Below are 13,664 nucleotides of genomic sequence, written 5' to 3'. Positions count from 1 at the left end.
CTAAACATAAATTATTATAATCTTCAAATTAAATCTAGGTAAAAAATTTGTCCCATAGAGATCGCTGCTTACAAAGAGCGACTCCGTGTTATGCAGGATTTTGATGTTATTACGAAAAAGCATTATTTAACTTAATCTCTTTCTTATTTACAAGCACAATATTAAGTAATCATTATTTGCATAAAACGTTCATCAAAATTTATTAATTTAATATTACCATAGGTTATGATAATTTAAGCAAACGTTTTTACTTCATTATTATGAGCCTAAATGTACGAAAAGACATATAATAAAGTGATGTGATCACATTCGTCATTAAAGAATAAAAATGAATATATAAGGACCTTTATTCTCTACACTGCTTGGAAATAAGTCAACGGACATCATGGTGAGAAGGACAAAGAACCATGGCGCTCACTTTAATAACATGTTGGACCTCCTTTCGCTGCGGCCATCCTACGGGGCATACTTTCCACAAGCGTACGATACATTCTTCCTGCAGGCATGTGATGAGGTCCTGAACTGTTGTGGGACGGATGTCCCTTGACCTCTCGACGCTCCTCGTCATCCCGCAGATGTTCAGGGTTGAGATCAGGGCTCTGTAGAGTCCAGCCAAGTGTGGTAACGTTCATGTTCGCAAACGACGCTGTAAGAGCAGCAGCCGTATGACCCTGTGCATTGTCTTGCTGAAAGAGACAATGGTCAGACCCGTAGAAAGTATTGCCTTGTCCAGAATGTTCAGATACCTCTCGGAGTTCAATGTTCGTGGCACCCCAAACAACGGTCCGAGGCCAAACCAGGAAAAAAAAAACAGGATCATATCATCACACCGCCACCTCTGAATTTCATAGAGGGGGAGAGGAGCTACGCACTCTGGTAAGAGACGTTTACCGGGCATCCACCACACCCGTCCATCTGCTTTGTGCAGCGTGTAGCATGATTTTTCCCTTCATAGCACAGCTTCTTTCCAAGCTTCCACACCCCAATGTGCACGTTCTTTCTACCATTGAAAACAACACTGTGTATTGGTTCGCATAATGTGGGAATTGCAATAAGAGCTTCTGTTTGGAATGTTTTTGTGCAGATTCGTGTTCCAGTCGATTCCTGGAACTCCGCATTCAACGTGTCGGCCGACGAATGAGGAATTGTAATATCCCACATATCCTATACGTTATTCTTCGTAGCATCTTGCGGTCACGTTTGGTGAGAGTGGTGGGTTGACTCTCTGCGCTTCCATATTAGTATGTTTCCACTGATTATTGACCTGGGATGACTCAATTTATCAATTCAGTACTTTGCCGAACAGAGGCCTGCAACATGGCATCCCATCACAGCGCCACTTTCAAACTCCGTCAGTTCCCTTCTCGCAACCATTTCACCCGGACACAGTGGCACTGACTTGGGAGCATCATATTCCTCCAATTTATACCTGCTACAAACACCTGACTCGTCACATGGCACAGTGCACCTTGCTCATGAAGGTCTCCGTTGACTTCTTTCCAAGCAGTGCAGAAAGAGTTCTTTTATTGATGATTTTTAGAGGCACTGCGGTGCGAGTATGGCAGACTATTGTTGCTTATTTCGTGAACCTATATCCCATCATTTGTACTGTTGTCAAAAATAGTGTGATGACAGCAAGAATGATAGGGTTTGTTCGAAATAGTGTGAGTTCTACGGTCAAGTTTTCTGAAATGATAGGTTTGGAATGCCTCGAGTCCGGGGGAAATAATCTATTTACATATGCTGTACATCTACTAACTAGGGAATTCAATTTAAAAAAAATGGCGAAAATGTTTGTGATTAATTTGATGGCATTGAGTTTTAAAGAATAGGCAATGCCTACATTGCCTATTCTTTAAAACTCAATGCCATCAAATTATTTCTCAAAGGCCACCTTACTCGTAATAAAAGAAGCACATACTGTAATAATTATTGCTGTATTTTAACTAAACATAAATAAATAAAAATTATATCCTAGCAACACGTATATTCAATGAGAACTGTTATATAATAAGAAACATCGACTTGCCAGATTTCTTTCCTAACAATCTTGCGAACCTATTGAATACATGAGAAAGCAGCGCCCTCTCTTGAAGCAATGTGTAAATAAATATATATAATCAAAAATTCTATTATTATTATTATTATTCATGGATCAGCCTACTCATGGTAGCAATACGTATTTATTATTATTATTATTATTATTATTATTATTATTATTATTATTATTATTATTATTATTATATAAATGAAGACAGTGATATATAATTCATCGAAATCGGCCAAATGGAATCCAAAATCTGAGTGTGCTGAAAATTTAACAGAGTTCACCGTGGTCACTAGAGATAGAGAGTATAGAACAAAGGACGTCGCCATCCTTACAGTTGTCCAAGGGAAGAAAGGTGAGTCATGAAGTGCAACAAGTGCCTGAAGGAATTACGTCCGACAGAAGTCATATAACCTGCAGGAAATGCCATAGGAATCTTCACTTTACATGCTCCGGTATCTGACAAGCAAGGCTACAAGAGACAATCTCATAAAAGCCAGCAGACTGAAAAAACCAGTAGTCAAGGATTTAAATGCATCGCAAGACAATACGCCAATCTTTCTATCTGAGTATTTAACACCTTTCAATCAGAATCTTTTGAACCAAGCAAGAAAAGAAAAAAACAGAAAAAAAGTATAAATTTTTATCGATCAAAGACGGCAAGATACCCCTGAAAAAGTCACAAACTTCAAAGTCTATACAAATGAAAAGCTCGGAAGACATAGATAGGCTGCCAGAATGAGACAAAAGACTCCAATTTAGTCCAAAAAGAAGACCTCAACCCAACAAAAATGAATGTGAACCATCAGATAGATTTAATTACACCAGAATAATATTAGTAATTGTACTTTCGAATCGCTTGATGCATGGAAACAACACACAGTACAAGCGAGAGGACTCTCAATCTTGCATATTAACACCAAAAGCATCCGAAAACATTGGTTATTGTTACAGGCTTATCTGAGGAATTATACAGGTATTATTGATATATTGGTCATAACAGAGGTATCCATAACTAATGACGAAGCGAACTGCTTTCCAAATTCCAGGCTTCCAACAATATAGATCATGCCGCCAAACAAAAAGAAGGGGTGGAATATTAATATTTATCGAATATAAATTAATAGCAAAAAAAAACTGTATCAATTTGAGCATGCTGAAACCTTTTGTCTCGAAATCACTAATACTACAAATAGATAGCATCCCATAATACTAAATGCAATTTACAGGCCACCAAACATGATAAAATTCTTGCACGAACTCAATTTCTGGCTTTCACACCAAGAAATATGCTCAAACGAATACCTAATGATAATCGGCGACATAAACATAAATATTGCAAACGAAAACCAGAACAACACTGTTCAATACCTAGACATGCTATCCATGTATAATCTAATACCAACAATAACATCATGTACTAGAGAAGAAATATTCGGAAATACTATGTCTGCTTCCTGCCTAGATCATATAAACGTCCGAGCACCTCCAAACAGTTACACTGCATCAGTCATAAAATGCAAAGTAGCAGACCATTACTTCACGGCTCTAAACCTGCACACTAAGACAATATCCATGCAATGCTCCACAGAAGAAAAGCAACACAAAACAATAACAGACGAAGTAGTCAACCACGAAATAAGAAAAACCAACTGGGAACACCTGGCATCAGATTCAGCAGATATCTTATACAACAACATTAAACTCACACTGAGGAAATATATAAGAAAGCAGCAAAGAAAATCAGAATTCGCTCAAAAACAACCCCAAATCCTTGGATAACACGAAACGTAATCCTAAAAATACAGAAAGGATGCTCTATGGAAAGAATTAAAGCGATATCCAAATAACACAACTTTAAAAACTGAATATAAGATAACAAGGAATCGCCTTACAACACAAATCAGAAATGCAAAATGAAGCTACTACAGAGACAAACTAACCTCCGCACAAAACAACATGAAACAAACCTGGCATCTGATCAACGAGATGCTAGATTATGCTCCCAATACCACCGCCTCTGAAATCATAAAACACAGCTTCATGAAAGACGCTAAATCTATCCAACAACTAGCAAATGACTTTAACCAATACTTTGCAGACTCCATACAAGAACTACACAGAAATATTCCCCCAATCACAAAACGTGACCCTCCCCTTGGACCACAATCAAAACAGACATTATGGTTCCCAACCATAAAAGAAGCAGAACTTCTCTTTGTAATACATCAAATCAAACAGAGGCCAGGAGTTGATGGCATAAGACCTAAGGATATCAAGCAACATGCAACTAGCTTAGGTCCTATCCTACTAAAATTAATAAATAAAATATTTAAAACAGGACAGATACCCAGTATGCTAAAGACCGCCATAATCACGCCCATAAACAAACATGGAAAAAACAAATTTAATCAGCAATTACAGACCCATAGCAACATTACCAATTATCAATCAAATTATGGAACGGATCACACTGAAGAAACTCACAGCATACACAGAGACCTTTCATATTATCCCCAAAACACAATATGGTTTTCAGAAAAATAACGGAACAACATCTCTCTTCGAAGACTTTACAGACGTAATTAATACCGCCTTAGACAAAAACAAAATTGCCATGGTAGTCTTTATTGATCTAACTAAAGCATTCGATACACTCACACATCAAACCTTGTTAGAAACGCTGAGGCATGTTGGAATAGACAGGTCTCTTCACAGGTGGTTTACAAACTACCTACAAAATAGACAGCATATTACACGTATCGGGTCAAACCGAAGCAGAGAGTTACCAGTAACCTGTGGAGTGCCACAGGGAGCTGTACTCTCTCCAACTCTATTCAACATTTACACGCACGTTATTAATCAGTTACCACTCAAAGGTAAGATATTCCAATACGCAGACGACAGCTATAATATCCATCCATAATAACGCAAGCATAGCCCAAACAAATATGCTACATGACATAAATCTGATCACAGAGTGGCGCACGAAAAACTCCATACACCTAAACTCAGATAAGACAAAATTAATGATATTAAGAAATCTACTGACTTGACCATTTGATAACAAATATATATCGTCATCCACCATCCACTCTCCAACATACACAATACAAAGAAAACCAATACAATCACTCAGATTGAGACAATACGATACCTTGGAATTTAGCTCGATGCAGATATGAACTGGAACAGCCACATAAATCATCTGCACAACAAACTCCGAACAATAAGTGGCAAACTGTACAAGTTAAAAGACATAGTTCCCACACTCCTAAAAACACTAATATACAAAGCACTATGCCAAAATATACTAAGATACGCTATAACAAAGTATTCTTTCTGTGCACCCTACTAACTACATAGATTAATGTCATTACAGTACAAAATGATAAAACTGATCTTTTGGGAACAAAGAGACAATAACGACTTTATATGTCGTTATTCTCACTGCAATGTCAGAACACAAATACTGACAGAAAAACATTTATGTCACTATGCAGCTTTGCTAAAACATTATTTCGCTGCCAACTACAGGGCAGTCAGAAACATGTATCGCATAACAAGACCTCAGACAACTAATTATATCACATATAAATACAATAATCACTGCCGAAAGGCCACGCGAAACTTCTACATCCCAGACATGATAAACAAATTACCTTTTGAATACAGAAACCTTACAAACTACAAAAGCCTGAAAAGAGCTCTAAGGACATACTATGAACAAGAAACACACACCCAAAATACCATACAAACTTAATGAAACACAATATATTCGTTCAGGCTTCCAGTTCAGCGACGCATCAAGACATTCCAAGTTATTTTGTGTGTGTGTGTGTGTGTGTGTGTGTGTGTGTGTGTGTGTGTGTGTGTGTGTGTGTGTGTGTGTGTGTGTGTGTGTGTGTGTGTGTGTGTGTGTGTGTGTGTGTGTGTGTGTGTGTGTGTGTGTGTGTGTGTGTGTGTGTGTGTGTGTGTGTGTGTGTGTGTGTGTGTGTGTGTGTGTGTGTGTGTGTGTGTGTGTGTGTGTGTGTGTGTGTGTGTGTGTGTGTGTGTGTGTGTGTGTGTGTGTGTGTGCGTGCGTGCATGCGTGCGCGCGCAAATTTCTCAATCATAGATCTTGTAGCTTCCCAACACAGCAAACAAACCAATAAATAATAACCAACTGGTGTCATCCTCAGATAAGCTTACATATAAGCTCCGAGGATGAAAACTGAGAAATTACTTCTCATCCATCATATGTAATCAAATGTATGTAATAACTATAACAAATGCATGTAATATAATAAAAAAAATTGCTATTACACTGGCACTCCATAGAGGCCAAGATTTGTGGGAAGTGTACGTGACACATACCATCGATTTATTTTCCTGTTGTTTTAAAATCTAAAATGACAGGAAAAAATTTCTGGATCATTATATCCAGGTGATATAATGATGATGTTATATCATCATTATATTCACTATCATATCATCTGATGTTATCATTATATTTAACAAACGGAACTATTTTGTTCCTTGACCACATTCTGTGTAAAATAATATCTGTGTAACCAGTTACGAACTACAGACGGAGAAAAATATTACTCGTAAGACATTATTAGTAAAATAGTAAGATATTCTTCCCACTTAAAAAACACTTATCCTTATCCTTATAAGGACTGGCTTAAAGGGGCGAAGCAAGAATGCTTTTCATCTTCCCCGTTATCTGTAGAGGACAGTGTAGGGATAAGGTGTTATTGAGCAATTAAAGCTCTGATCATGACAGGAGGGTAACAACAATAGCCGAGCCTCAGTTAGAACTTCATTAGCTACAGCATTGCCATCCATTACTCTCCAAGGGTATTGGATCATCTTAAAAAACACTAGTCATAATAGCCATCTTTATTATTCATTATATAAAATATGAAAAGGTGTTATAAATTGTAGTAAATTAATATATAAAACATGAATTAAAAACGTGTCAATATTCACAGAAAATTATATATATATTTTATTTCAATTGTGTATAATAATATATAATTAAATTATAAGTAAATTACTTAATACCATATCATTTTCATGAATATGGTATTAAGTTCTTTGTTTTTCCATTTAGTGCTCTCATAAGTGCTTGTGTCTAGTTACTCGCATTATTCTTACCTGATCTGGTGCAGTCACCTGTTTCGATGTAATTGGATCACAACCAGCATATTTAGCATAGATCGACATTCCCGCTAAACTGGTAATAGTTAAAAGAAACACAACACCAGGTAGATTCAGCCACACAGCTCTAGAAAAAAATATCACAACAAAAATCAATGCGAAGCTACATATCAGGGTTCTGAAAGTGTTAAATACCTTTATAAAGAGAGAACAAATATATAAAATTACTTCCAATAAAAAGTTACTGTTGCACTTTTTAATATGCGGTGGTTTGGTTTATTTAGATTTACCCTCGAAGTAACTCAGGCTATGAGGCCAGTGTATGTTATGCTCATGTCATTATACGTGTCCGTAAGGATATGTGCTTTGCATAATGGATACTAAGGCAAGTGATGTGAAGTCATTATCCTCTATATAGGAGTTGCTGTTGAAATTACTCCACGCACAAACTTTGTTTGCTTACACTTGGACAATAGATGAAACCAATAATATAATTTATTGGCATCTTTAATTTATAGTAAATCCAAGTGAGAAAAAACTTTCAATATCTGTATCTAATCCAGAGTATTTTGCTAATAAGGTGCGACACCTTTTACTAATTGTATATGGAAATATGACTTCTTCAATACTTCAATCTTGGTATCACCTCTGGGTCTGATATGCTTTTGTGCGTGGTATCACCTATGGGTCTGGCTCCCACTGATATGCTTTTGTGTGGAAGTGGCTGTAGCAATGCTGAAGCCCATGAAGATAACTCAGACTCGGTTATTGCTGTTACTCTTCAGATGAAATATGAGGCGGCTCTGTTCGGTGGTGGTGTGAGCTTGTCACTGAGTAGAGCCAACGCTGAGAGTTCTTCTTGGTGATAGGGTGAGCCTGTTACTGAGGGGATCAAGTTTTGATCCTGCGGGTCGCTAATTATTGGAGGAGTTCACGTGTTTTCGGAGCCCCTCTGTACTTGAACATATAGCGCAGAAATGGTTGTAGCAATGCTGAAGCCAATGCAGTTTTAAATCAGACAGCGTTGCTGTACCTGGGGGGGGGGGTGAGTAACGGATGACAATGTTGACTAGATTGTACATCTAGTCAACATCATTAATGCCATCCTCAGACTTAAGTATTATCCCTTAACATGTAAGATAGCGGATATTACGCCAATCAAAAAGATTGGAAAAACACCCAGCTCCCTGAAAGCTACAAACCTATCAGTCTTCTGTCCAGCCTCGGAAAGATCGCAGAAAAAGTAATCCTTACAAGGCTTCAATCAGAAACGGATAAACTAGATATAATTCCTAATGAGCAGTTTGGATTTAGAAAAAACCACTCCACCGTTCAACAGATCCACAGGCTGATCGAATTCATCTTCGAAGGCTTCAACCGGAACTTCCACACAGCTGCGGTCTTTATAGATGCTGCGAAGGCTTTTGATAAGGTGTGGCATCAGGGTCTTCTCTACAAGCTCATCACATTCAATATGCCTACTAATCTAGTTAAAATAATTCACTCATACCTCAAAGACAGATTCATGCAAGTCAAAATAAATGAAACTGTGTCAACCAGACGCAAGGTCCTGGCAAGTGTGCCGCAGGGCTCACTCCTGGCCCCCTTGCTGTTTTCTAGCTATATAGCTGATGTCCCTCAAAACCCAAGCTCAAGGATCATTGCATTATATACAGATGATACTGCATTACTAGCAAGATCTCTCGGCCCCAAACTAGCCATCAAAAGACTCCAAAACAGTAATCACACACTAGAAAAATGGTTGATGGACTGGGGGATCTAAGCAAACACACAGAAGAGTTCAGCCATACTATTCACTAGAAAGAAGACTCAGATCAAGGAAGATATACATTTACTAGGAGTCAAGATCCCATGGCAGAATACAGTCAAATATCTCGGCGTAATGCTCGACAAAAACTACAATTCACCAGTCATATAACACACATAAGTTCAAAGACATCCAAAGTAATTGCGCAGCTCTGCCCCATGATCAACAGAAAAAGTAAACTGGACACACAGAACAAATTACTCATATACTGGATGGTAATAAGCTCGGTCATCACTTACGCATCTCCTGCATGGAGTCATACCACGAATACAAATATTCAAAAGCGGCAGAGAATACAGAACAAATGTTTGAGAATTAGTTTGGATGCCCCACGGCTTATCAGAAACTCCAAGATTCATAGAGAAGTTAACATTCCCTACATCACATCCCTCCTTCATGACCAAGCAGAAATGTTCTTCATCAAGACAATTAATCATCCGAACCCACGGATCAAGCAAGCTTCAGACTACAATGAAGCAGATTTTTGCAAATACAAAAGACCCAAGTCAATTCTATGCTCAGCTGAACACAGTTAATCTCACTGCCCTTTCAGGGAGAGCTTAAAGCCAATAATTCTCCACTCAAAGAACTTTCCGTCTCAGATAAAGGGGCATATGAAAAGCATTTATGCTTCACCCATCAAGCCCGTATCGTTCTGCGTATTAGCTATACAATGAAATTTAAGCAAAATGATTTGCTTTTCATTCGCATATTTTAATGAAGTTATGAAATAATACCAATGCAGATTTGTGTCGACACTTAATCAATTACCTGTCAATATCATGAATCGCAATCCAGGCTGTACTTTCGATATCACTACCTTTACCTTTTCTCCAAATTGTTACTGAAGATTTTTACATATATACTGGAATTAATTTACTACCTTTCTATGAAGGTCACCAACCGGGTGCAATTTCTGGCATCATTGCTATTCATTTTTGTTTGGATTATTTATTTCTGTTTGGGTTAAGATTATTCCAGCGGAATTTGGGGCAAAACCCCATCGTCTATTGTTTTGTTAAAGCAAAAAAGTAAAATAACCATTTATTCAAAATTTCCTGCCCAAACAATTGGTTTGCATTAGCAAACAATTGGCAGAGCTTATGGTATTTCTGCTGAACGGCAATATCTCGTGGCATTTCATAAATGAATGAAGTGTAACAAGGAAATTATATCCTTCTCTGAAATTTGAACTTATATATATATATATATATATATATATAAAATAAATAAACTGCTAACACCTTTGATTCCCTTATCACAGAGAGTAGGTGAAGCCGTTTTAGCCCTATCTAACTTTTGGAGACTGAGGGTGGGGTTCAAATCTTCACCAGAGGCCAATTAGACACAACAGCTGGCCCAAGACTATCCCTACCACTATCCGGCATCCGGTGAAGAGAGTCGGCTGGCAAGTGCCGCCATCTCTGATCCCTAGTGCGTACATTATATATTTATTGTCTGAGATAGTGTGGGTTCTACGGTCGATTTTCTTGAGTTGATGGGACGAAGAACTCTAGTTTCCGGGAGAAAAAAAATCCGCTTGCTCGTTCCAGAGTGCAACTAACTCGGGAAGTGGTCGAAGAAAGGCTTAGAAAATGTTCCTCTATTCGGCGACTTGAGTTGAACCTAGGTCTTCGGCGATCAAGTGTTGTGGAATACAACCTTCGCTTCCACTTGAGCTACACAGGCTCTTAAAAAGAAAGATGAAAGTAAAAATACAAGCTGCAGAGATGAGATTTTTAAGAGCAATTAAAGGATCCACAAAACTGGACCATGTAAGAAATGAAGGCATCAGTAAAGAGCTAGATATTTACGTCGCAAATGAAAAGATCAAGGAATACAGGGAGAAATGGAAAGAACATCTGCTCACATGGAATGATATCGGCTACAAAAAGATGTCGGTGGATAGATAGAGACCAAAAGGAGAGAGAGAGAGAGAGAGAGAGAGAGAGAGAGAGGCAGCTGCAAGATGGAAAGACCAATAAAGCCGGAACAGGCAAATGCTTAATCTTCTTCAAGGAAGAAGAAGAAGATTACAAGTAATACTCGTATATAACCAGTATTATTATTTACGATAAAAAATTAAATGGATTACTTATCAAATTCAATTTATTTATACTTTTAGAGGGATTTTAATTTGTAGTTCCTCTTTTTTTTTTTTTTGAAATTTGAAATTGAAATTTCTTTGTCAACTGATTTTTTTTTTTTTTTTTTGCCACAGCGAGACAGTTGTGATGTCATCTGTAACTAGGAAAACAGTAGCGAAACAACAGTTTCTTCTGAATGAAACAAAATTAAATGAATGATAAGCACTCAGAAGGTCTAATTTAAAACTCTGCGAACAAATTGCCAAAATTTTACAAAGTGTGACATGCATTAAGAAACTAAAAGAAAAAAAATGAAAAAAATCATCCAAGATGAAAAAAATCTTGAGTTAACAAATTTACTTACATTTTGGCTCCCCTGATAGTAGAAATACTGAGATATCTTTGCACCATTGCTTGGTTAACTCCATAAACTGCCAACCAGGAGAAGAATCCACCAATTGCAAGGTTCCATACAGAATGGCGTGTGGTTGGATTAGGATCAAAACTAAAGTACAGAAACACCATAGTAATGTTATGATTATTAGATATACGAGACATATAAAAGAAATAGCTCTTTTAATTTGGTTATTAAAATAACTTACTTGAAGAATTCAATTCTTCGATCTTCCCAATTCTTCTGCCAAACATAATCGATCCCTCCCACATCAGTTGTCCCCTTGATAACTACAGCCAGCAAAGAGGCAAACATCATGAAGATTTGGAAAACATCGGTCCACACAACAGCTTTTATTCCTCCCTGTAAAGGTAAATAAATGGTTCAATTGTTTGCTTGTTTATATTTTATTATTAGGGAATTCAATGCTAATTATTTTATTATTTTCCATTTTTCATGTTCATACTCCTTTGGCTTTAATAGCATCCACAGTTGCACAGCAATGTTGTCAGAATATCTGTATTTGGACTACTCACTGCCAATTTATCGTCTGGAAAAACAGGCATTTCTCCGAGTATACCTGGACCATATGCTAGTTATTGTGGTCACTGGGATGATATTTTACGATCATAAAAAAATCACGAATCACTTAATTCTTCTTCTAACACGAACAAGAGAGATATGCTAATAAAGACGTAATAGTTGCCACCTTCCAGAAAAAGAAATATTAAAAACACTTGTAAGAACCTTCTATTTTTCTGTATATTATGAATATCAGAGACCATCATTTTCACGATCGTTTTTGATATTAACATGTATTTCGCAAATCTTTCTTGTTCGGCGGAGTAACTTATTTTGACAACAATTAAACCTAGAGCAGTTTTAGGTGAATTTTGAAAAATATGTTCTTCTTCTTCTGCAGCTTTTGCCACTTAAGTAGGGTCTCTATTTGTGGTGAGTCTCCTCCACAACTTCCTCTCTTGGGCTGTCGCCACATCCAAGTTCTTCATCCTCAAGTCCTTCTCCTCCACCATCTCCCTCCATCTCTTTTATTGGCCGTCCGCGCTTCCTCTTCCCCTGCACATCCATCTGCATGACCTTTCTTCCCACATACTCTTCCTCCCTCCTCATCACATAACCAAACCATCTCAACCTTGCCTCCTGTATCTTTGCTCCTAAGTTCGTAACTTTCACCGTTCCCCTTACGTAGTCATTTCTCAGATGATCCTTTCTGGTCCCACCGCACATTCACCTAAGCATTCTCATCTCCGCTACCTCCATCCAATTTTGAAAAGCATGTTGAGTACTAATTAAATTTGTATTGTTAACATGCAAGTTATTCTGGAACTATGGCATGACATATTTTACGTATTTATATATTAATGCGAATCCCATATATATGATATTATCTAATGATAATAAACATGGGAAAATCTATAATAAATACTTACAATGGCAGTATAGAAGGAGCATACTATGCCAGTAGAAAGCACAGACATCCAGATGTTCATTCCAGTTACTGAAATATTTTTTTGAAAAAAAAAAGTTTTTAATAAGACAATGAATTAGAAATGTGTTATGATTCTGGAAAATATCACTTTAGAGTGGAGTGATAATAAAAAATAAATCAAGTAAATAATTTATTTATTTTTTTATAATTAATTGATTATATATTTTATTTAATACTGACACGAAACATTTGGAAAGCAATTTTAGTCGGAGAGAGGATGGTGATCATCCAGATTTTGTGATTTTATATTTTACAAAGAATGTATTAATATTCTTTTTTTCAATATTAATGAAATATTCCGAAAACTTTATTCTAGAGGTACAAAATGGATTTAGAAAAGGACGATCATGTATAGACCCAGCCTTCTGCCTAAAATTAATAATAGAGAAAAGAAGAGAATATAATTTAGAAACACATATTGCATTTATTGACTTTGAAAAAACATTTGACAAAGTTAAAAGAAACATATTATTTAACATATTAAAAGAAAGACAAATACCAAATAATATCCTAAAAGCTGTCACAAGTATAGATGAAAATAATCAAATACAAATAAGATTAAATCACGAGCTATCATATACAAGAGAGATAAACCAAGGGGTCCGACAGGGATGTCCCCTCTCAGCAACTCTTTTTAATATCTACTTAAATGA

The 13,664-nt window shown here is 36.9% G+C and overlaps 1 protein-coding gene across 1 annotated transcript in view; it reads right to left on the bottom strand.

Annotated features, from left to right (window-relative positions):
* Window positions 1-13,664, bottom strand: part of LOC150105624 (sodium-coupled monocarboxylate transporter 1-like) — an 85,999-nt gene that overhangs the window by 58,837 nt on the left and 13,498 nt on the right. The window contains exons 4-7 of the mRNA XM_090394005.1: window positions 12,953-13,020; window positions 11,710-11,864; window positions 11,472-11,612; window positions 7,190-7,319 (exon numbers count right to left, since the gene is read on the bottom strand). Of these exons, the coding sequence (XP_090250131.1) occupies window positions 7,190-7,319; window positions 11,472-11,612; window positions 11,710-11,864; window positions 12,953-13,020 (494 nt within the window). The remainder of the gene's footprint in view (window positions 1-7,189; window positions 7,320-11,471; window positions 11,613-11,709; window positions 11,865-12,952; window positions 13,021-13,664) is intronic.

This window comes from Typopeltis vanoorti, chromosome 6, assembly GCF_054136105.1.
Source record: "Typopeltis vanoorti isolate ZY-2024b chromosome 6, IOZ_Tvanoo_1.0, whole genome shotgun sequence".
Classification (NCBI taxonomy): Eukaryota; Metazoa; Arthropoda; class Arachnida; order Uropygi; family Thelyphonidae; genus Typopeltis; species Typopeltis vanoorti.
The sequence above is the reverse complement of the archived record's forward strand: the minus strand, read 5'-3'. Positions and strand labels throughout refer to the sequence as shown.